The 25,884-nt window shown below is 35.8% G+C and overlaps 1 protein-coding gene across 1 annotated transcript in view; it reads right to left on the reverse strand.

Annotated features, from left to right (window-relative positions):
• LOC135136009 (uncharacterized) overlaps nt 1-25,884 on the reverse strand; it is a 147,620-nt gene that overhangs the window by 15,903 nt on the left and 105,833 nt on the right. Inside the window, exons 5-9 of the mRNA XM_064065125.1 lie at nt 14,541-14,707; nt 13,812-14,021; nt 13,136-13,456; nt 4,722-5,320; nt 2,318-2,599 (exon numbers count right to left, since the gene is read on the reverse strand). Of these exons, the coding sequence (XP_063921195.1) occupies nt 2,318-2,599; nt 4,722-5,320; nt 13,136-13,456; nt 13,812-14,021; nt 14,541-14,707 (1,579 nt within the window). The remainder of the gene's footprint in view (nt 1-2,317; nt 2,600-4,721; nt 5,321-13,135; nt 13,457-13,811; nt 14,022-14,540; nt 14,708-25,884) is intronic.

Consider the following 25,884-nt stretch of genomic DNA (forward strand, 5'->3'; position numbering starts at 1 on the left):
TAGTGAATATACTGTGCAGCACTTCACTCATTTTTAATAAAAATGTCACTTGTACTACTTCTTCTCTGAGCTCCTCAATTGTGATATTTAAGTATTTCTTTTTATTGAAGCTTTGACTAACAGACTGCAGTAAATGCATACACTGTCTAGTGATTGTATACATTTACTAGTAAAAGTATCCATTTCCATGCCCAGTGAATACTTTGGCTAAAACCGTACGTCAATGTATACATTGACTATTCAGTGTATACATTCGCTGAAATGTACGCTTTGACTGTAACATATACATTAAGAAGAAGAAGCCGAACATTATGCCCCACCCACCCGCCCCGATTTCAATTGTAATGAATTTTTTATTCGTTGTGAGACCAGAAGGCGGACCTTAATTTCAAAGTCTCTATTACTGTGCAATAAATTAGCAAGAGAAACATGTTTGTGGTATTATGGTATTGTTGAAAATGGATTATTTGCAAAAAAGTAGCAAAGAATATTTTTATGCTCTCAAAAGTAAAATTTGCAATATTAAATTCCGCCCCCCTGGTCTCATAACGAATACAAAATGTATTACAATTGGGATCGAGGCGGGTGGGTGGGCCATATTTTGCGGCTTCTTTTTCTAAATATGCTTAGTTTTTTTCAACAACACGATACTTAAAACATGTTTCACGTGGTAATTTCTTATAGAGAAATAAATATAAACGTTTCAATTAAGCTCCGCCTCTCGTCTGACGACGAATAAAAAAATTAATCACAATTGAGATGAGGGCGGGTGGGTGGGGCTTATTCTTTGATTTTTTATTCATAAGATACATACTCCTCTTTTAACAATAAAATACTGAAAATGTCAAATAGTGAATCTGACTGTTGGTAAAATCATTATTAATATAATTATTTTCGTATTCAAATATACCGTTGAAAAAATTTAACAACAAAACATTGCGCTTATTTTTGGAACGAAACTGCAAAAATAATACTCCTGAGGAATCAAATTTAAGAAAGAATTACTTATCCCAAGTTTACTATGACGTAAGTATTGTCTGACTGCATAGAAACTTAAGATAGGGAACATCCCCAATTTAGCTATTTTATTTATTTAGTTATTTTACATTGTACTTTTGTAGGTGATTAATAGAGTTAGAACAGATAGTGGGGTTCACGATATTTGCATAACAGTAGATGAAACTACAAATTCTAATGGGCAATACGTTGCAAACATTGTAGTGAAAAAATTATCTGTAGAGGTTATCATTGAGTCGTTAGGTAATTCTATTAATTATTAAAAAAAAATCCATTTCTCTCTCACCGATTTAAATTAATTTTGACTTGATTAGTGTACAAATTGCATAACGTCAATTAGCTTTGTTACATTTACAATGCACGGTTGCAAAGTTGCATTAACATTGTTGCCCAATTAGGGCAAATTTGCAACTTTGCTATGTGGTAAAGTAAGTAATCTGATATAATCCGAACTTAAATTTGTTCTGTGATTCAATTTCTAAAATGATAATGTTAATTCAGAAATAACAATGCAGGTGTATTATAGCTGCTAACGGACGGCGCTGTATACATGGGTAAATGTGGCAAACTGGAAATATTTTATCCCAATTTATTTTATTCATGTAACATGTTTGGCTCACGCCTTAAGTTTAGTAGCTGAAGTTATCCAGAAACAATATGAAGATGTTAATGATTTAATTTCCAACGCAAACAAAAGATTTCTCGAAGCTCATTTGAGGATCCAAGCCTTCCAGAAAGCTTTACCGGATTGTCCATTGCCTCCAGAACCTGTTCTGACAAAATATGTTTTGAGATATATCAAAAGATGAAGAGTAAAATGAAAGGCTTGACATGTTTTTGCATTTTTTCAAAAACAAATGCTGCACTTTTATGAATTTTGTGCATTACTTTAGCATAACCCTGAATATCTGTTTAATATTAAATTTCCAAAAGTTTGGTTTTTACCTTGGTCTTCAACAGTAATTATGTTGATTCTGTAGCCAAATTTGCCTCAAATTTTCTACATACCTAGGTGTTTTTCGAAGCGTAAGTGAAAGTGGATAATTTTGTTCTATATTTGCTTTAATTAGTATATTATGCTTTGTAAGTATAATAATAAAAAAAATACTTTAAGCAATACCAATTTAAAATCACAAACTTGTATAAAGCGTACTTAAAACCACTTCATTTCTGTTTCACGTAGGGTTTTTAAAATCTCCTCGAGGGAAAGTTAGTTTCGAGTTTAATTGGTAGAAATTTGCCTCGTGGAATAAAACAAAATTTAACTTGTTAGTGGAATGGAAGGGGGTAATGTTCTGACCTTGAGCGGGAAGCCTTTGGTCATTCCGATCGCGTAGGTGTCTTCGTTGATGTTATCACCAAACTTTTGGAGTTTGCAGCCGTGGTCGGTAGCGCGGTAGTAGTCCAAGACTGGAGTATCGGCAATGAGAACATCGAGAGAACCGTTTCGTAATTTATCGATGCCCTCTTCAATGTTCTCTAGGGAGTACTTGCTCATGTGTTGCCACAGGATCTGGTTGGCTTTTTGGACGTAGTATTCGGCGGCGGAGAACCGGGGGGCTCCCACTCTCTGACTTAGCAGCTAGAAAAAGAAGAATCTACATGTTACCTTTTTAATAAAATCTGATAAGTGATGACGTTTTAAGGCCTTTTCCGCCCGGGTGAGTTTGAAAATGTCACTAAAGTTTCTCTCGATCGATCATTTTATCATAATTTAAAAAAAGACTTCGTGTGAGACCCATCCATTCACTCCACCTTTCTTCGAACTCTGTAGGATTGAATCCTTGTCAAAATCTTTATGATCCCGCTCGTAAAAAGGTCAAACTTTCCCAACGCAAAACGCCTTTCGATCTGATTGTTTCATTTCAATTGGCTTTCAACTCCGGTGTGACTTTCCCATGCCTAAACTTTTCCCGACATTCCTCACGTTGCGCACTCTTCAAACTCCACCGCGCGTCGTCTAATTAATTGTTACTTTAGACGTTAAGCAAATTCGTTCTCATTTAGAACGTCAAAACAAACAGCGACACGGAGCACGGAGGAATGTCGACACTCCTATAATAATATTACAAGTTACAAATACAAACCGTGCCGTATCGATTCACATATTCGCTCCTATTCCTCCAAGAAGTGCTATTCCCAAATGATCCCGAACGAACATCTCATCTAAACGTTCTGGCAAGCGGCGTACGGAAAGTGTGACACATTACATTTTTAATATTAAAACGCACATGTACTAGAAATTTCGCCCCCGGGATCTCTAACTGAAAAATAAATATTACGGTTTGTGAATTTCCTAACAGCTGCGCCATTTTGTATAACTCTGATAAATGTGTGTACTATTTTCACAGTATTGGGGCCAAATGGCTGGCTTTATTCATTCTCTCGCCGTGTTATGGAACCGATCGAACGGGCTGTTTTCTCTTTTTTTTTAAGATGTCAACCTGAATTATTTATGGCACTACACGCCCACAAGTTTGGGATGGAAATCAGGGTGGATGGTATTTTTCGGGAGTACGAAGGTCAACAAGCTTGTTCAAGTCGAGTATACGGTACCATAAATTAAAGAATCAAGCCTGTTGGGGAGAGTTTAAAAGTTTTATCATGTTTCTGGAGGGATGTAACAAAGTACTTGGTGGCGAAAAGTGATAAATAAATTTATGTGGAAAAAAGCGGATTTTTCGTGTCTTAACGGGCGACGGGGGATGGAAAGGGTTGGAAAAATCTGAAGTGGAGCGGCAAGTTTGGGGAAAATTCCCTGGAAAATACTGTTGCAATCTCGTACTTTAATAAATTATTTTCGGAAAAATATGACTAAGCTAAATTAATTGAATATTTTGCTTAATTGCTTTACTTAGGTCTGTTAAAATAGTTATACGTAATTAATGCCCGAAACCGTATTTCAACAGACCAGGATGAGGTTATTAACAAGGCGGATGTGAGTTTTAAATAAAGTAACTGCATGCATTAATTATCTGAAAATTGCTTGAAGTTATATGAGCCGTATCTAGAAATATTAATCTAGTTTTATAATTACTAATATTATTTTCTATATCCATAATGTTTTCTTTTTCATTATGGTTAAACAGCGTGCCGATAAATCAATCGTTTACGTCTTGATAGAAACAAGGCTCTCCGCATAAATGTTGAAGTTAACCAGACCGCTTCCCCAAATTGCAGCGTTTTTTCCTGCTAATATCACTTTTCCCTCCGCTTTTTTAACCGATTCTCTAAAACTTTACCCCTAACCTTCATTAATCAGTAGCTTCACAAATTATTTCCGAAATTATTCAAGGTGTTTCCCGGCGCCTCCGCCATTATTGAAATAAATTACCTCCACTTTCCGTGCTTTTTAACTACCGCCGTCACTCATCCCCGACATTTGCCCCGTCATTGAGCTCGCTCTTCCCCAAATGACAAAACAACAATTAACCGACATTCGCGTAACCATAATACCGCGCTTACTTTCCTCTTTACCATCCATAATTCTGCGGCAATCAACTAATGGCAAGAACGTTTCAAATCCGTCTCATTTACTAATTCAGTGCATCAATTTGGATAATAAAATAACTTTAGGCAACCGTATTTCCAACTGCTGACGGTTTTATGGAGAAGTTCGTCGGTGAAAATTGAATATTGATTACCTCGTACAATCTTAATTTTTATTGCCAGTGACAGTGTTTTAAACGTGTAGAAGTACTTACGCTGCTGTCCCTATAATTGCTGACGGTGTTGTGGAAGAACAGCCCCGCGATCAAAGCCGCGATATTTGCTGTGTAGCTGGCGACGAAAATGACGGAAAAACCTCCCCACACGTTGATGAGGAACTTGTTAGGCCAACTCTTCGGAGCTTTGAAAGCCACGAGGTGACCGCAGAGTAGACCCCACATCACCCAAAGGGCAGAACTCATGCTGAAGTTCTTCGAGCGTTGTCTTCCCCAAGGGTTCAGACCGAAAGGTGATAACCACTCGTAAATGGCCACGGCGATTGCTGTTATGTTCAGGCTAGTGAAAATGGCTATCCAGAGTTCGGGAGAGAAAGGGAGAAGGAAAGCCATGAGAGGAATCTCGGAGGTTTGCTGGGGCGCGGCGAGGAGGGACACCCCGCTGAAGAAGTAAGGGACGCTGAAGTCAATCACCTCGCTCCTTGCACTGGAGACGCTGAGGGCGGCGAAAGACATGTGAGCGGCTCCTGAGACGAGGTCACCGACGACGCCGTTCCACTTCACGTCCACGTTGCTGTTCGTCTCCTCTTGGCGTTCTTCCGTCATCCCGAATTCGTCTTTGTATCGGTATTTCTTGCCTGCAATCCAAAAACTCGCATTAACTAAATGAACAACTAGTGTTAGATGAAAATTCTCAATCTATTTTTTGTATCTTATTGCTTTCAATTAAACGCTAGAGGTAAAGATGCACAATATAAATTAATTGTATTTGTTCAGTTCGCCTGTGGAAAGAAGTTTTCGATAACTCAGCATTTTGGAGTAAGCTTTCACAAAAATAAGCTGAAGAATTTAACGAATGTGAAGTCAGAAAGTTTGCTTGCAGAATTTTTCTTCAACACTCAGAAGATGACAAATCAACAAGAATATTGTTTCGAAATGTGTGAAGCATTCCTCAATGCCGATATTCCTCTATCAAAACTGAATAACCCCAAGCTGTGGTCATTTCTTAAAAAGCGTACCATGAAGTCAGTTGCCGATGAGAGTACCTTAAGAAAAAACTACGTGCACAAAGTGTTTCAAAAAACAAAGCAGGCTATTTTCATGTTGATGAAACAACCGATTCATGTGGACGTTATGTCGCAAATTTGTTGATTGGAACTTTGACCAGTGAAAAATATGGCACTTCATATTTGATTAACACAAAAACTTTGGAAAAGACAAATAATAATAGCTTTACAACGTTTATTCATGAAGGTTAAACGAACTTTTTTCTTCCGGAACCAGTTTCAGCTGTAAAAATTATACAATGTTATCAGATGCTACTACACACATGTGCAAAGCTTCATTCAAACTAAAAATAACTATTTTTCGTTTAATCCATATTACATGTTTAGATCATGGTATAAATAGAGTGGCTGAAGAAATTAGAAATTTATTTCCAAAAATAAATGATTTAGTCAATAATGTTAAAAAAAATTTTGTGAAATTAAATTTGAGAGTACAATTTTATCGAAATGCATTGCCCAATGTACCATCCTCCACAAATCTGTTATACTAAGTGGGGAACATGGTTAAATGCAGTTGTATTTTATACCAAACACTGCGATGCAACTAAAAGTTTTGTTAATGAGTTATCAGATGATGCTACCTCTATTAAATAATCTAAAATAATGTTTGCTAAAACAAAACTGCCATCTCAATTGACATTTATTTGAGCTAATTTTTCCATGGTTATTGATACAATTTTAAAACTTGAATGTAACAATTTAGCACTGGTAGATTCTATTCAGCTAGTACTAGATTGTTTTCAAAAACTATCCAATGTTCAAAGTAAACTAGGTGAAAAAGTTTTTCAGAAAATTAAGTCTGTTTTAGAAAGAAACGCAGGTTTTAATAACTTGTCGCTTGTGAGTTAAGTTTTACAAGGAAAATTTGTAAATGTTTATATATATATCTAGATATAATAAAGAATTCAAAATTTGCTCCAATACCCTCTGTCGATGTTGAAAGATCGTTCTCAATGTTAAAAGAAGTGCTGTGTGACACCCGCGTATCATTTCTAATGGAAAATTTTTAAAAACAATTAACAATTAATTGATGTAATAAAAATTCCATTCACTCCAAAAAAACTTTCAAAATCGTATTTTGAAATTAGTGCTCGGTCCGATTGCTATTGTTTTAATGGTAAATCTTATCATCGCGTGATAAGAACAAGCAGGTGGTCGCCTTTTCATCTAATCGGAGTAGAACATAGGATTTTAATGAGATTTTAGAAATAAGTTACAATTTGTTCATTTATTGTGTTTAAATTCTCCTACAATAATCATCACACTGAATAAAATAATTCAATTTGAGTTGTTCAGTGATTACTGAGTGAGGTATCGCGAGTAAATGCCTAGTTTAACGGGCCCCCAGGACGTGTCACGATGCCATTGGAGGTGTTGAGGAAGATGAGCTGCTCGAAGGGCTTCGTCTCGGCCTGGGTGTACTCGTGCTACGACCACGAGTTTTGCGGAGGGATTCATGTGCTGCACCCAGCATCAATAAATGTATCAATTTGTTAATTTATTTGGTTTAATTTGTCCTATAATAAACATTACACTAGAACACTGGCTGAGATAATTCAGTTTGAGTTGTTCACTGATTACTAAGTGAGAACCGAGGAATAATTTCTAAATTCACTTTGACATTTCGATTTTTCGTGACTAATCCAAAGACGCGATCGTCGAACTGAGAGGGAACGTTTCGCGACAAATCTAATTTCAAAAAACCATTTTTAAAGTCGTTTTACAGTGAATGGATACAATGCAACGATTTGAAAAAATACTGGCCGATAGCCCTCCTTTACCTCCACAAATGCCTCACTCAGTATTGGCTTTCAAGTGATATGGGGAGATATTATAAAATAAAAATCAATTCACACTAGGTAAGTTCACACTTTTTCAGATGAGCTAGAAAGACTATCATTAATCGCTGAAGAGACTCCCACTGATTTTGAAGAAGTTCTTAAAAGTCAGGTATGTTACTGCAATTTTTTATGAGTTAATGCTAATTAAGATAATTTTAATTCTAGACTTGAAATAAATCAAAAAGCATGTGCGAAACAAAATGAGTGAAAAAATATCCAACACGAAAATGTCATCGAATCTGACAAACTAAAAAGAAAACAGAAGATATGCTGCCAAAACACAGCTAAACAAAGTTTGAGGAATTAGAAGACTATCTTTGTCTACCAGAACAAGCAAATTTCTTTGTAGTTATTCTAAAAAATGTAACAAATTCATATATACATATAATACACATATAATATTGGATATTATATACAGTAGTTGTCTGTAAGACTACAAAACTTTTTGGCAACCTATTGGTATATTCGCTTAACCTGTTAAAGTTTGTCTAGAATTATAAGAATTTTATGGACTCCCAAAGTTAATTTAATTTTACAGCCCTGTTGTCAGTTTTATTGTTTAGCTGAAGAGCGGGGCGAACTCAGGTACAGAAAAGATCGGCTTTCCCCTGACAGGCTCTTTACCTGTACAATAGAATTGACGCCTGGGATGTTAAACGAATTAACGTTGGGAGTCCATAAAATTCTTATAATTCTGGACAAACTTTACGTATATAATGTGTTGCAGAAAATTTTTATAGTAAACGTGAAGCGACTTCGCGACTTGTATATTATACATATGGTGACTTGAAAATAGATTCGGGAAAAAGTCCTTTAACTATCACATGCAATCAAAAAATTTGGCAGCTGTTATTTTTTAAATTGCTGTTTTAGTTTCAAGAAAGACGTAAGGAAAATCTAGTTAAATGTTAATGACGCGTCTGTGATTTATTCAATTTCCATGGCGACATAGTTTTTTTTGTTGTTTTTGTTTTGTATTGCTTATATGAAGACTACTGGCACTGATAGAGCAAGATCCCAGGGACCTCATACGTTACTTATTTTCTCACAAATAACATGTATAGGATAAAATAGTATTAGTATATACCTAGAGTATATGCATACCTGCTAGCTTGGGCAGACGACCAATTTACAGGTACCAGGTGCTAAAGGTAGGTAGAAACAGTACCTACATTTCTCAAAGTTTCAGTCCTGATTTTTACGGTTATTTTAGAAAATATTGTTGAAAATTAATAATTAATACTGCCAGACACTTTGCGTCGGCGGTACCTGTTACCAGACGCTTTAAAGCTGCAAAATAGTAATTTACACAACTAGTTCGGGATAGCCTGCTTCCCGCATGAACGCTTGTTTGCGGCACGACCGAAGGGAGTGCCGCATTTGCGTGAATGCGGGAAGCAGGCTCACGAACGTGTTGTGTACAATATTTTTTGCAACGAATAAACCTTTAAACTGAAGAAATTAACTGTGAGTTATTTATAAACAATGGCGCCGTCAACACGTCACAATGTTGACACTACGCGAGTATTTTAAGGTTACCATGGCAACGGGAAGTTAAAATGCACGTGTGCGGGAAATTCGAACTCCCGCACGCTGGTGAATGCGCGAAAGCCATCAAAAAAGGTCATGAGTGCAAAAATAGTAATTTACGCAACTAGTTCGGGATAGCCTGCTTCCCGCATGAACGCTTGTTTGAGGCACGACCGAAGGGAGTGCCGCATTTGCGTGAATGCGGGAAGCAGAATCACGAACGTGTTGTGTACAATATTTTTTGCGACGAATAAACCTTTAAACTGAAGAGATTAACTGTGAGTTATTTATAAACAACGCCATTGACAGCGCCGTCAACACGTCACAATGTTGACACTACCCGAGTATTTTAAGGTTACCATGGCAACGGGAAGTTAAATGCACGTGTGCGGGAAGTTCGACCTCCCGCACTCTGGTGAATGCGCGAAAGCTATCAAAAAAGGTCATGAGTGCAAAAACACGTTCGTGATCCTGCTTCCCGCATTCACGCAAATGCGGCACTCCCTTCGGTCGTGCCTCAAACAAGCGTTCATGCGGGAAGCAGGCTATCCCGAACTAGTTGCGTAAATTACTATTACTTTACTTATAATCTCAGTTTTGATTTTTATATATGATACTCAGGGAACTGTTTCAATAATTGGGTAAGGTCATTATTCGTCCGCTTGAGAAAACTCTATATATTAAAAAAAATAAAGGCTAAGCCCCACCCACCCGCCCCAATCTGAATTGTGATGAATTTCATATGGTAATTTCTTGTAGAGAAATGAGGATTTTGCAAGTAAACTCCGCCCTTCGGCTCACGATGAATAAAACGTTCATCACAATTGAGAAGGGGTGGGTGGGCGGGGCTTGTATTTTGTCCATTTTTTTATTAATATACCAAGTCTTCTTTTACCAAAAAGAAACTGAAAACTTTGTTAACTATCCTGTTGTTGAAACAAAACTCTATACATTAAAAAAAAAAGATTAAGTCCCACCCACCCGCCTCAATCTCAATTGTGATGAGTTTCATATGGTAATTTCTTGTAGAGAAATGAGGATTTTGCAACTAAATTCCGCCTTCAGCTCACGGTGGATAAAAAATTCGTCACAATTGAGAAGGGGAGGGTGGGCGGGGCTTGTATTTTGTCCGTTTTTTTATTAATATACCAAGTCATCTTTTACCAAAAAGAAATTGAAAACTTTGTTATCTATCCTGTTGTTGAAACAAAACTCTATACATTAAAAAAAAAAGATTAAGTCCCACCCACCCGCCTCAATTTCAATTGTGATGAGTTTCATATGGTAATTTCTTGTAGAGAAATAAGGATTTTCCAACTAAATTCCGCCCTTCAGCTCACGATGAATAAAACATTCGTCACAATTGAGAAGGGGTGGGTGGGCGGGGCTTATATTTGGTCATTTTTTTCTTAATACCAATATTGGATTGATGATGAGTTGTCAAACTTCAATGATGAGGACAATGAAGATTAAAAAAAAATCACAGGTTATTGATGAATAATGATTAATATTTAAATGAATTATTTTGAAATTCCCTGTTATTAAATTTATTGTTTTTTTGCTTATCATAACATGTAAATAAACTACTATTTTATTAAATTGATTGCTGTTTAAACCATAAATCTGTCGAGTACATCCAATAAAAAATATTTTTCATAACTCAACAACGGTTTGTTCGTAATTTTCATTACAAGTTCAAATGAATTCGTATTTAATTATGCTATAATTATCGTTATAAGTAAGCGTGAAAATTTTACTTAATTATTACTGAAGACCTATTAGACTATTAATAACATAAATTTTATAAAGCTATGTTATAAAATATCTAACAATCACGCTTGCGCTCACACATATAGCCACTCTTTGAATGTGTCTGGGGGTATGTTTGGCCTTTCCGATTGGTCTGGCTGCTTACAAAAATGATTTAATTTTCAACAATATTTTCTAAAACAACTGAAAAATCAACACTGAAACTTTGAGAAATGTAAGTACTGTTTTTACCTACCTTTAGTATCTGCTACCTGTAAATTGGCGGTCGGCCCAAGGTAGCAAGTATGCATACACTCAAGGTATATATCAATACTACTTTATCCTAATACTATACATTTTATTTGTGAGAAAATAAGCAACGTCTGGGGGCCCTGGGATCTTGGACTATGAATGAGGTGTGGATTTTGGTATTTTTGTCCGAATTACGATTAACACAAATTCCTGAAAATGTTGACTAATTCGTAATGTTGTGATTTTATATTCCGAACGTATTTCACCCGGTATATACATATCAAAACATACACTTTTTCGTATTTCATGAACTGCTGCTGTCCCAGATAGGTAGTAATGGAAACGCGAAAATGTGGGATGTGTGTAAAAAAAGTTGCTAATTTCCTACAATTTGTTCGTGTGAAAATTTCAGACTGGCTAAGACAAAAGCAATGAAAATCGTGAAAGTTATTTTTATTATAAGGCACAAAAACACTCAAGTTCTATTTTCTGCATTTTTTTTTAAACTTTAAACTAAGTGGATTGTTTTTAAATAGCACCACTAGTCAAATCGTCAATTTTTGAGTCGAATATTTTTTTCTGAACTCAGAACTGTAACACTTGTATAGACTTTTTTAACTAAAACGGCAAATAAAATGATTATTTATTGTGAATAAAATCTAAAATAGAAAATCGTAGTTATTTTTGAAAATACTATCATCGATTTGTCAATGTGTATTGAAGAGCAAACTTTTACAATCAGGTTTAAAAATATTTCAATAAAACACTGAAGTGGCAGCATTAACAGAGACTGAACGAACAGAAATCAGACGTCAAAGCAATACTTAAATAGCAGGACTTTAATGAAACTCATCTCAGTCGAGAACAAGTCTCTAGGTCGACGGTTTCAAAAACATTGCGCAAATTTAACGAAACTGATAATGTTAGAAATCGTCAAAGAACTGGAAGACCAAAAATGTTACAAACTGAAAATCCAAAAACTTCAGTGCATCAGTTGGCACTAAACCGCAATATGAGTAGAGACTCAGTTGGAAAAATACTCAAACATTAAAAAATCATCCATAAAAAATTCATGTACTACAAGAATTGAGTGAGGATTGTGAACTTTGAAAACCCAAATTTATCTGCAGAGTTCATCTGGTTCAATCAAATAAGATGAAGCACCATCTCACTTCGGAGACGTCAAGTACGGCATTACTCGAATGACACTTTTCCTGGAAGGTGAACAGGACGAAGGGGAACAGTTGAGTGACCAGTTAGATCACCCGATTTAACCCCACTTGACTTTCTTTTGTGAGGTTATGTACAAAATCGAGTTTATGTTAATAGACCATAAAGCATCGAAGAACTCCAAGAAAGAATATTAAATGTGATTGTTGATATTCCTCCTAAAATTTTAAGACATTCAGTTGAAAACTTTGTGCAACGTGTTTACTATTTACAGGAAGTAAGTGGAGAACATTTCAAACATTTGTTGTAAAATTATTGCTTCTTAAATGTTCATTTGAACTTTTTTCAATAATGTAATTATTTATTTAAATTTTTCAAAAAGCTTTCATAACAATGTATTTACTACTTAGAATCATTAAATCGGAGTATTGTTATTTCTAGAATATTTTGTAAATCATTTGGAAAGGACATTTAAATCAATCTGGCACCTTTATTTGAGTTTTATCATTTTTACAATGATTGGACACCTTGTAGGTAATAGTATTGTCAAGACTAGCTACAATTTTCTGATTTTCAGTAATTTTATTTTGACAATTTATTTTACGATATTGGGAAAAAACAAAATAATGCATGCATTAGGTACATTTCTGAATTCAGAAAAAAGTGCACTATTTAAAAACGGTAGTATATTTGGCAGTTATATGTTTACGATGTTGTGATATATACGTAATGTGTATTTCAATTTAATACGATATATTGGCGTTTAAAATAAAACGAAATTGTTACATCAAAATGTAGAAAATCTAGCGATGTTCTATTGCAACGTAATGAAGAAAGTACTCACCTATGTCTCGTTGCTTGCGTGGACTCACCAGCTTCGACCCAAAAAACCCATCCGCGACGATGTACAGCCGGAAATCGAACTCCAGCTCTTGCGCCACGTTTTCCAGAAGATCCATCGAGAGCCCGTAACAGCACTGCGTTCGATACTTGAATTTTTGGAAGGGGAAAAATCGCTCGTTTTCCTCGTAATCGTTCGAGAATTGTTTGTACTCTGGATTCGATTCGTCCTCTTCGTCTTCCTCCTCTTCGAGCCGCTGCATCTCGTTGAAAACCAACGTCAAGTTGTCTTTGTCCGATGTCAGCACTCGATGACACGGAAGACCTACAACGTGAGATTAATGAGCCGTCGTGCTGGAAAATTCTATTAGAACATTACGGTGACTGTAGTTGTTAATTATCTGGCGCTAAAAGCATCTCTGCTCAAGATTAATTACCTTTTGTCTAGCGAGGCTCGGTTCAAAGCGCAAATTAATTTGATTGCACGATTTTTGATGTGTGCGCTCCAACAGATTTTCACGCAATCGAATGCTTTTTGTTTGGCTTGTTTAAAACACTCGACGTCGGGTCGCGCTCGGCATTGACGTCAGCGGGTTATGGAAATTACAACGGTAATGTTTTGCCTAATGGGGCAGTTTTTGCGGAAGAGACTGATTTATTAGTGGGTGAGGTGGATTTACCTCTCAGGCACTGTCCGTCTTCGTCTAGCTCGCTCTCCATGACGAAGGGAGGCGCCAGGGCCGTTACCACCCTGAATACGGTCCTGGCTCTGGAGGAGACGGCAGCCACTGACAGGTCGCCGCCGGGCCAAATGATCGTATCCAATCGAACGGACCTTCCGGATACCATTCCGACTCTTTTCCACTTGACGCTTGACGAGCTTGGTTCGACTAACGACAAAATCAAAATCATGATCAATTAAAACGTAGGTACTTTAATTTTTATATAACGTAACGTATTTAAGTGATCATAATCAAATTTGAAAAATAATGCAATCGTAAGAAATACCAATTGTCAATATTGCATCTGGAAAAATAAATGTGTCTGCGATTATCAGAAAATGGAATAATGATGATCATTTAAAACCACAGTAAGCTTTTTTAGCAGAAAGCTGTCACGACTTTTATCGTAATGTTGTGGCATTCCACATTTACAAATAGTTATTTTATTACAGTTCGACCGAAAAAACTTGGACAAAAAGCCTGGTTATTTGTCTTTCTCGTTTTCATTCCTGCGGAACGCTAGTTGTATTTCACTATCACAGTTTGAGGACATTGACAGAGAACTAAGTATAACGAATTCAAGATTTTGCATTTTTAGTGTTTGAATATACAGCCACTGTGGTGCCCAGCTGAGCATTTATTGTTCCAGTTTTTTCACACATATTTTAAATGATTTTGATCACTCACCGCTCTCGCTCCTATTGCTAAATGGGTCGATCTCCTTGGTGCTACGTTCAGGAACTAAGTTAAGTATTTCGAAATTCGCAACTAATGATTTGTCCACTTTGTCAACGCCAATTTCTTGTGAAAATTTTTTGCCGGCCAGGGCGTCTGTGCAGGCTGCTTTCAGTTCCCTGAAACATACAACATGAAATCAATCAACACAGACGTGATCCATGATTATTGTACAGTGTTCGCGAGCGGATAATCGCTAATCTGTCAGACTAGACAGGGAATAATTTAGCTGAAATAAAACAAAATATTGGGACGTGTTCGCGCATAATCCGAAGAAGTGAGAAATTTTAGCAATAAAAGACCATTTTCCCAATATCATTCGAAACTGGAATAGGCACTTAAGGTTCGCGTTTTGTACGATGGGGATAACAGAAAGACATTCTTGTAATTTATAGTTCATTTTTCTAAAGTTACCTTAATTGAAGTACCTAAATCCTTTTTTCGTGAATCGTGTAAATGTGAATTAAAAAAATTGGTCTAAAGTTATTTTTCTGGCGTCTGTCTGACGTACAGGCGAGTAAATACAGATTCTTCGAAAAATTATAAAACATAATTTTGCAATTTTTTTTATAACATTTATAAATTAAGAAATTGGTCTAAAATTATACAGTACCTTTCTCACACTCAGAACGAAGACCTGTTCCTTGTCTGGTCATGGCGGAGAATTTTTATCAAGAAGGGATCAATAAACAACTTATATAAAAAAAATCTACGTATACAATAGTTAAAAAAATATGAAACACCCAGGCTGATTTTTTCAGAATAATTTATCTTCACAAGGAGGTAAACGTTCTTATGACACCCCACCATTTTAAGTTATATTATTATTGTTATTATATATTATTATGAAAGATAATTTAATATGAAAGCAAGCGCAGCGAGCACATTTAGGTGTTATTAAAAATTACTCGTCGCCTTAGAAGCTAAATTATCAATAAATGAATTTTTTGTCTAAAAAAAGGTGAATCCTAAAAACATTTGTGATTATCTGTTAAAGTTGTGAAGACTCGGTATCCCTTGGAATTTAATTATTAATAATGAGAGAATTTTTTAGTGCCTAAAAAAGTGAACCCAGAAAGATAGAACTCTGAATTTTGATATAAAATTTTGATTTTTTTCTAAAAATCTTTGTAAAATATAAATAATATGTACTAACATAAATTTTGGAGATGACGATGACGTCATCCTGTTGTTGGTGGAGATGTTTAGTAAATTTTGGTTAACGTTTTCCCATATGTACCTACTATATTCCTAATATACGTATAAAATTTGGCAACAATCGATCCAGTAATCTTGAAAATTATCTGTCTAATAAAAATCCGGACCGACGATAGAGGAGCAGACAGACAAGCAGAGAGGCAGACGAAAACGGGAGACAAATGTAAACGGGGGATATATTTTTCTTTTTTAGCTTACATTTAGGGAGTTTTTTTTTTCGTAAAATAACTATTACAAGAAGAATTCCAAAATTGTCTGGAAGTGAAAAATAAAACCTAAGTTTTTCTAAGACGTCAAATTTTTAGTCAAAAATGTCAGCTTATGATAGGGGTCCATTTTGACGAATGGCATTTTTTTTTTAATTTGACATTTTTGAGAATACAAAAATGCATTTTCCCCATTTTGCAAATTTTTATACTTAATCTTTTTGAAATACAGGGCACTGTACGTGAAAATTATTGTGTCTAAAATGCAAACCAAATTTTGTCTGTTCATCACCTCCAAAAATTATTAAGTAAACTGTTTCACTAGACGTTCAAATTTTCGCAAAAACATTTGCAAGGTATAATAACGTTTCATTCCCAAGACAGCTTGTATATTTCCGTGGCGCAGTGGGTGTATCGGAGAGAACGGCGACCTGCGGTATTGCAATTGTGGGTTCGATGCCGAACTTGACCCTTTCCTTTTTTTTTCGTGCATTGGTATAACGCTGTGACTACTTTTTTTTTGTGCTGTGACTAAAATAATTATCCATGTTGATAACGTCGTCACAAATTTTCTCGAAAATATGGAGAATACGCACGTCTTTAGGTATATAATAATGATTAAATAAGAATTAGGAGTATAATATTCAGAGCATTTTGTTCGATTATGGTTTTCCAAAACAAACTAATTTCTGCGTGACATTCTTTCATAATATAAACATAATTAAACACTTGAATTCAGAATGCTATTAACGAGTGCTGAAGGACAAGGGGTGCTATTTACGCCTCTGGTTTTTATTTTACAGCGGTTATCACAAAACGACAATCGTTAAAGTCCTCTGAACCACTTCTTGGGAAGAAATGTTGGCGACTTCCAAGTGGCGCCTCAGTCGTAAAATTTAGTCGTAGAGTTTTGTCAGATTTGGAACTACTCCATGTACATCTTTTTGTGATAACATTAGCAGTGGAATTTATAGACTCACCGTTGCAGTTGCTGTTCCCGCTGACGTTACTTTTAAAGCTGAAAATTGTTATTTATAAACTCCGTTGCCAAATTGCCGTTGATAGTAACTTTGATTTTCAACTTTTGCCGTATCTAAAGGGGTTGTAAAAGAAAAGTGGAAGATTTAAGTTGATTAACACAAAAATTTACCATTTTAGATATGTTTTAAGTTTCTTGTTGTCGAAATAAGTCTGCATATATTAAGAAAAAAAGGGCAAAATGTAGCCCCGCCCACCCGCCCGTCTCAATTGTGATGATTTTTTTTTATTCGTCGTGAGCCAAGAAGGCGGAGCTTAACTACAAAATTTTTATTTCTCTACCAGAAATTAAAAACATGTATTTAAGTATCGTATTGTTCAAAGAATACTATGTATATTAATAAAAAAATAAAGCCAAAGATTAGGCCCCACCCATACCCGCCCCAATCTCAATTCTCAACTGTGATGAATTTTTCATTCGTTATCAGATCGAGGGGCGGGGCTTAATTGTAAGATCCATATTTGCCTACAAGAATTTAACATATTTTAAGTTTCTTTTTTATAATCGTCGAGAGCCAAAAGGAGCGGAATTTAAATGCACAATTCTTATTATTTCTCTCTCTACAAGAAATTACCATGTAAGACATTTTTTTGAGTATCTTGTTACTGAAAGGATACTATGTATATTAAGAAAAAATTAAAGCCAAAGATTAAGCCCCACCCATAACTGCCCTGATCTAATTAGTAATGAAGTTTTTATTCGTTGGCAGACCTAGGGGCGGAGCCTAATTACAAAATCCATATTTCCTTACAAAAATTTACGATTTTAAACGTGTTTTAAGTTTCTAAAAATAAAAAAACATCACAATTGAAATGGGGTGGGTGGGCGGCGTTTATATTTTGTCTTTTTCTCTTAATGTACATAGTATTCTTTGAACAACACGATGCTCAAAAACATGTTTTTAATTTCTTGTAAAGAAATACGTATTTTGAAGTTAAGCTGAGTCCCCTTGGTTTAGGGCGAACGAAAATAATCATCACAATTGAGATAGGGCGGGTGGGTGGGTTTACATTTTGCCTTTTCGTTTTAATATATGTACACTTCTTTTCACAACATGAAACTTAAAACATGTTTAAAATGGAAAATTTGAATAAGGAAATATCGATTTTGTAATTAGGCCCCTCCCCATAATTATTGCAAAAGCCTTATTTCCTTGCATAAACCATTTTAACCCTGTTTTACGTTTCTTATTATGAAAAGATGTCTTACATATGTTAAAAAAAAACGGGAAAATATTAGGAAGTATTGTAATGAAGTCCGTCGGCCGACTCTCTACTTTTACTTTTTGTCGACGTTTCATGACCCCTAGAGTACGAAGAAATGATCATCTCTTTGTGCTTGGTACTCGGGGCGGACCACCCCCATCGCCCCCTCCTTTACGCCGCTACTGCTGATTATAGTACCCTCTTTTCCGTTGGTTATTTCCTTTGCATACATTTTATATTGTCTGTATAACTGGGGACGGCACCTCTTTGGAATTTGCACCCTCGCGGCGCAGAGGGTTCGAGGTGTCATTTCCACCACTATTTTTTACTGTATTAAAGGTTATCAGTAGAGAGCGGATTTCTAGGTTTAATGCTTTTTGTGAAAAATGTAAGCACTTCAAAACTTTTTTATATCTGTAACTATGATACAATTTGGAGTCATTTGACACATTTTTTTATGCTTATTTGCTTTTTTTTCAATTTTATGCATATTAAAACTTGTATGCTTATTTAATGCTTTTTTCGACGAATATGAGTTTAAATGCATATTTTGTTCAAATACCGGCCTTGTCGGGATGACAAATACTTGTTAGTTAGCCGTATCGTATCGTATGCATTTTACCTGGACTTGACCATTGAAGTAGACTTACTCAAGACCTTTTCTGTGAATAGGTTCCGGTCGTTTGGGTAATAAAATTTTATTATAAGATTGGAAAAATACTCCATAGATTTTATGACTTTAAATCCTTACTTCCGTTGATAATGAATTAAAGCTTTTAACCAGATGTTCTTTTTCGGCATTTTGCGGCAAGACCGTTGAAGATTTTCTAGAAAAAAGGATTATTGTACCCAACTACCTACCTTAAAATTTTTCTAATGGAAACTTTTAAGTAAATGAACCGTTTATTTCACAACCATCAGTCTATCGCATCTGTCGTAGTACAGTCTTATACGTAGTTCTCCCTTGTTCCATGTTGAGTTCTTTTTAGTAATATTACTAATATTTTAAAAGAATGCCGAAAGTAAAATCGACGCCGGATGAGTGGATAAATTAAAATTAGAAAACAACAAAATATTCTGCAGAGCTTGTGTGAAAACCGTAAGCCCACTAATTTTTTTTTATCTATTTTCCTTTGTTAATCCTGTATATGTATGTTGTTTTAGATTCAAAGTGATAAAAAATATAACGTGACGCAACATGTCAGAACGAGTCTTCATGTAGAAAGGAAGAAAATGCTTGAAGTTTCTAAAATTAAACAGCAGACCATACATGAATCTGTTGCATCTACTTCCACAAAAGATGAGCAGTTTCAGTTTAATTTCGATTTATGTAAAATGATGATCCAGTCCAATATACCTTTAAAAAAATTGGAGAAAGGCCCTCTTCAAGAATTCCTTGAAAAACACTGCAATCGACATATTCCGGTTGAAAGTACTCTCCGAAAAAATTATTTAGGCTCAGTGTTTCAGCAAGTTTACAACGAAATTAAACATCGCATTGGAGATAATTATTTATGGTTCGCTGTCGATGAAACAACCGATAGTTGTGGAAGATACGTGGCAAGTTTAATTGTTGGAATCTTAAATGAAAATTTCCCTAGTCGAGGGTATGTAGTAAGTTTGAAAATGTTAGATAAAACAAATGGCAATACGATTACCAGATTTGTAAACGACAGTCTTAGGTCACTATTTTTGCCAAATGCCGTACCGGCGAATAAAATTTTATTGATGATTTCGGATGCAGCTCGTTATATGTTGAAAGCAGGGAATAATCTAAAAATATTGTACCCCAATTTAATTCACTCTACTTGCATTGCCCACGGTTTAAACAGAGTGGTTGAAGGAATACGTTTGCAGTTTCCTACTGTTAATAAATTAGTGGCAAATGGTAAAAAGATTTTTGTTAAAGCCCCACTAAGAGTGCAACATTTTAAGGAAAAATTTCCAAACATACCATTGCCCCCAGAGCCGATTATAACGAGGTGGGGAACATGGTTACAGGCCACATTTTATTATGACAAATATATCAGAGAATTTGAGGAAGTAGTTACGGAGTTTAGCGAAGATTCTTCTCAATCGATTAAAGATTGCATAAATATTTTGGAAAACAAAGATTTGCGACAAGATCTAGCTTTTCTAAGAAGCAATTATCAATTCGTACGTGAGGTAATAGTAAAGTTAGAAAAACCCAACATGTTGTTGGTAGATGCCATAAACTTAGTGAAAGAATTTAAACAACAAGCAAACGCAGTAAGGGGTGATATTGGTACTAGAGTATCTCAAAAACTTGACGAAGTGTTAAATAAAAATGCAGGTTTCGATGTTCTTTCCGACGTTGCTCGTGTTTTACAAGGCCAGAAGGTGGAAAATTTGGAGTTAGATTCAACATTAGTTGCAAAATTCAAATTTGCGCCAACAACGAGTGTGGATGTTGAACGCACATTCTCCAATTTTAAACACATTTTAAATGATCGGCGAAAAAATTTTACAGTGGACAACTTGGAACATATTACAATCATAAATTGTTTGAAAGAAAAACTGAAATACGTGTGTAAAATATAAAGTCTACGATTATTGTAATAATATTTTATCCAAAGGTCTAAGAAGTGTTCTTTGATTTGTAATATGATTATGTTTTTAATGCTTTTTTGTTTAAAATAAAACTTTTTTCTTGAAAATGTTGTGCTTATTTAAGCGCTTATTCTTAATTTTTTTGTGCTTATAAATCCGCTCTCTAGTTATCAGAAAACACAAATTTTCTATAATCTTTCAAAGAAACGGAATTTGTTGGATTGTACTTCAAGGACGAGGGAAGTTCTGCCCAAATAACCTTGGATCAATTTTTTTTGACAATATTGAAACGCATTAACCTTGTGACTGTGTCGAACTGTAGCTATTAAAACAAACAGATTGCACTGTAAAGCTTATTACTGCTGTTGAGTTTATACATAATACCCAAGAGCATATTGTGCTGTTGTGCTTTGTAAACAGTAAACACAACTTACTGTTATGGAAACTGATTGAGTAAATAATGAAAACACCCGATCGTGCAATAAGTATTTACATTACTAGGTGCATAAGTGAACTTTTTTAGGCGAGAAGAGATTTAATAGTCGCAGTTTTTAAAACCTCATGCATCGTATAACGCATTAATTTTTTTTTAATATCAATAGTGGATTTCGGGCACTGAATACGTGTACATGAGGTATGTAGTTAGTTGACTTTCATCATTGTTTCATCTAAATTGAATACATCTTGAAGTTTCGTGAATTTTAAAGCGGCACGCGTCTTCTGCCGAGATGACGAGGATCTTTACCACGGAATTATATTACACAAAATGACATGCATGCATAATTCAATTCACAAGAAATTAATTTATAGCGACGGCAAAACCACTCCATTGTGAGAGGTATTTTATTTTTATTTTCTTGACACTCTTCCAATTTATGAAAAGAAATCCGCTTTGTGGCCTGACGAGCCCTTTGCAATAAACTATCCCTATCAAGTCAGTTTTAATTATGACTTCATTAAACCGCTCTTTGTATTCATTTAATTAAGTGTCGACGCGTATATCTCAACCCCATCAAAGCAAAACGAAACAGTGCATGCTGAACTAAAATAATTACACATTGCAGACTCAACCCGTCATCTCTGTCTCTCGTCAAGCGTGTTTTTCTCCTTGCAAAATCCGTTCTCCTCTTCGCACCCCCTGAAACAATCGTCTTAAATCTTGCTGAAGAATGGACCTTAATGATAATTGAGCCGTCCAAATATTTATCCACGTTAAACTACCCAGAGAGACTCCATTGTGGCGGTAAATTTACGTAAGCCGATCTTTGTAATTAAGCCACATTCAAGCGCGCCACTGAACTAGCTGACGTCATAAATTGACCCTCTTCTCTTCGATCGCAATGATCACAATGGCATACCGCCAATGCGGCCTGCAATAACAGGAGACGGTCGCGTTCCTGCTTCTCCGGCAATTTTCCATAAGCGGTTTCGCAAATTAGCCCTTCTGGTTCATTGATTAAACGGATTTCCGGAGAAGAAAGGTGGACAGGGACGTGCATATTAAGGAGGGCGGCTGGGGCTAATTGTTTCTTATATTGCCAATGGTGTGGGACAGATTATTTGAATAACTATACAGGGTCATTTCGAAATGTATGCAATAATTGTAACCACTGCATCACGTACCGTACTCAAGTGGAAATATAGAAAAATACAAATCCATTCTTGAATAAGTATATTCACAAGATATAAATATTTCCTCACTGGTAATGTTTCATCTCACGTTGAATATGTTCAACTCTTCCACATAATTTCCTCGGTACATTGCGCACCTTTGTTATTCTTTCCATTCTATTTATCCCTCTCAACTTTATTACTTCTACACATGTTGAAAGCAAAATAATTTGAGCATTAACCCTCATCTTAACTCTTTCTCACATTTTTCCTCGCCTCTCCGAGTTATTTATTTTCCGCCACTCATAAACAATCTCCCGGAATCCCGGAAGCCGCCGATTCAGCAGCGCTTCCCCACTTCCCTCTTCCACTTGCTGACTCCGATAACGTTCTTGAGCACTTCCACCATCCACCCGGATTTAATCACCCAAATCGCTAATTGGCGCCAATCGACCCCGACCCATCTTCATTTTCCATGGTTGGTCCATCTCCATAAATCATGGTTCCGGTTTACTAGCAGGATATTGATGGCTCCTCGGCAACTTGTTTGTTTGGCGCGCTGCTAACGAGACCGAAAGAAAAAGAAGAAAATAAGTAGTAAAGTTGACGACATTAGGACGTTACATATGGCTCAAGGATATAACAAAGAGGAAATCATAGGAGATCCAGATAAGCACCTGGATTCTAGCGAAGAGCGCCAGAAAAGCAACCGTATAGCTTATTCGATTGGGTCGTTTCGCCGACGCGACCTTAATCAATGCGTCCGGACAAAAACCTTGCGGTTTGATTGATGCAGACGAACAAAAAGCGAAAACCCATCGTGCAGAGGGCGCTGGAACGGTTCAAGGGAATCCCCGGTAATGGGCTATCGGATGCCGTCGGAAAGGTTTTAATGGGATACAATTCAGACTGATAGCTCGAGATGTAATGTTTTTACCTTAATTTACTTCTTGCTGGATTCACATGGAAAGTTGGTATCTGGAAGATTGCTTAAATCGATCCTCGGTGTCAATAAAATAACCGAAGCTATTGTAGTAATTAATGTTGCAGATTTATCCCATTTACTATTTTATGTAGTGACATCAGAGACTCGCCAAGCGACAATAGAGTCTATTTTAAGCGACGCAGATGGAGTAGACACATCCATCATATTATGAGAACAATAATAAAAATTGTCTTTGGAAATAAACTGTTCAATAAAATTTCAAATGCATATCATACATCATCTCTTGTCTTAGAACTGGTAATAACGAGAATACAAAAGAGTAAAATTTTATGATCCAAACTATTTTTATTTAGTTAGTTTAAAGAGACGTAAGTTGAAAACCTGCTTAGGTCAAATGAAAGTCTGAAGAGCAACAAAAATAATAATTAGTGTTGACAGTTAATTAAAACTTTAGTTAATAAATTCTGCTCTGTGAAAATCATATCATGTTGGCATATTTTCGGGTTAAAACTAAATATCTTGACAACATTGGCGTCAAGAGGGTTAATTAATTTTGGCTTCAAGCCTAAGCGAAGATTCACGAAATTATAACAGCGATTTTGGTCCACTTTTCCAGATTAAGCAACAACTTAAGAAGCTTCAATACTTATTCAAACCGTGTCCTTTTTATTTCTGCAAGCAGTTGAAAATCCCCTAACTTTAAATCATTTCCATTCAACACCCCCGAACGTTACAATTTCATCAAATTTCGCTACCTTATTAATAAATAGTAAGCAACATCTTCTCCTTCCCATTCCAGCTTTCATATTTCAACGAATGTCCCATAAATCCTTATAACCGTCCGAAATACATGTTCCTCTTGTTCCACGTAATAAATGGTCGTACGAACGAGCACAAAGAAAACGAAGTGAAAAGATTCCGGACGAGACAATTTTCCCTCACTGACCGCTGTTCTCTCCGGAATTTGATTAAAAAGTTTCAGATGAAAAGGCACACCGGAATCGTACGCACGCATGAAAATCGCCGATGTCAGATGGCCGGAATTACAGCTTCGCGGTTCCGGGTGACCGGAGCCGGATGTTGACCGTAAAGAAAACTACGAACGCATTTGTTTTGTTTACGTTTTTATTTGAGAAAGTAAATTTTCATCGGCACGGAAAATTCCGGGCGAATCGTTGTATTTGAGTTTCTTTGTTTGACGAGTAAACTCGGAGATTTCGTTCGGCGAAAAATTTTTATAAGCAAATTTGGGAATTTAATACGGGTTGTGTGCTTTTCGAACGGAAAATATACAAACGAATGAAAATAAAATCGCGTATGATGGAATGTTGGAAGTTGGTTGTTAGTAACGAGGGTAAATGTACAATAGAATATGTTTTATTTTGCTGTTTTAACTTTTGGGAAGCTTTCAAGGGGGTGAATGGGCTGCGGTATTGGGTATTGGTGGTAAAAATATATTTGAATCGATTTATTTGTGGGAATTTAATGCAATAGGTTACAGTGTGTGTGTTTATCACTTGGTCGGTGTACGGATTTGTGTTTAATTTCAGGCTCTAGTAAATACACATAGCGTACAACATACCCGCATGTATTTTGTGTGTATGAAAGTAAATATTTGTTCATTTATACGAGAATTCTAACGAAAATGTTTAAAAAAAATTTTTGCGGTTTTTCGTTGTGTTCATTAAAGTAGCGTTAACATGAACATGCGACAAGATTTCTCTTGTAAATTGTTCTCTCTTTATTTTTAACGACACATAAAATTTGGTATTAATTATAATAGATAAAATAAGAAAATGAATGGATGCTTTCAAGCACATAGATTTAAGCTACAGGTGGTCCCACTATCAAACTGCAAAGTAAAAGTAAAGAATGAAGAGAAATAAATAATCGCCACCAAGACACAGCATTTAGAAAGCAGGAAAGTGTTGTAATCAGTTTTGAGAGGAGAAAAGCAAAACCTGCGAAGTAAAAATAAGCTAATACTTTTAGGGAGTAGATTACATGCATTATAAATTTGGTGAAATTTATCTCGTTTTTTGTTAACTTACGCTTGTAGAGGTGCTTAAAACGGTCAGTGAAAAATGTCTATCTTTCTCGCGGCCTCTTCCTTCGCCTCGTATCCTCAAAATAAAGCTATTTATTTAGCACAAGGAGCATGTATTTCATCCCCCTAGAATTTATGAAACACGGGGCGAAATATGAAATCGCACGGCATTCTGGCGTCATTTTTCCTTTGTTCTTTACTTTACGCGGTTAAAAATTAATGAAGTAGGGTAAGCGATGTATATTTTCGCAGAACTAAGCCTCTTAAAGTAATTTGTGTCGACGAAACAAACTAAGCGCTTTAATATTTATCAAGGAATTTTATGGACCGGAGTGGTTTAAGGATTTTACTCGTAAACCCGGACCGGATGGGTTTTACGCCGTCCGTACAAAACAAAATAATAAAATTCCTCAAACTAATACAATGTATTATTAAGGAGGTTCCCGAGTGATG

This window comes from Zophobas morio, unplaced genomic scaffold (assembly GCF_036711695.1).
Source record: "Zophobas morio isolate AGI-343-1 ecotype UQ-CSIRO unplaced genomic scaffold, CSIRO_AGI_Zmor_V1 ptg000004l, whole genome shotgun sequence".
Lineage (NCBI taxonomy): Eukaryota > Metazoa > Arthropoda > Insecta > Coleoptera > Tenebrionidae > Zophobas > Zophobas morio.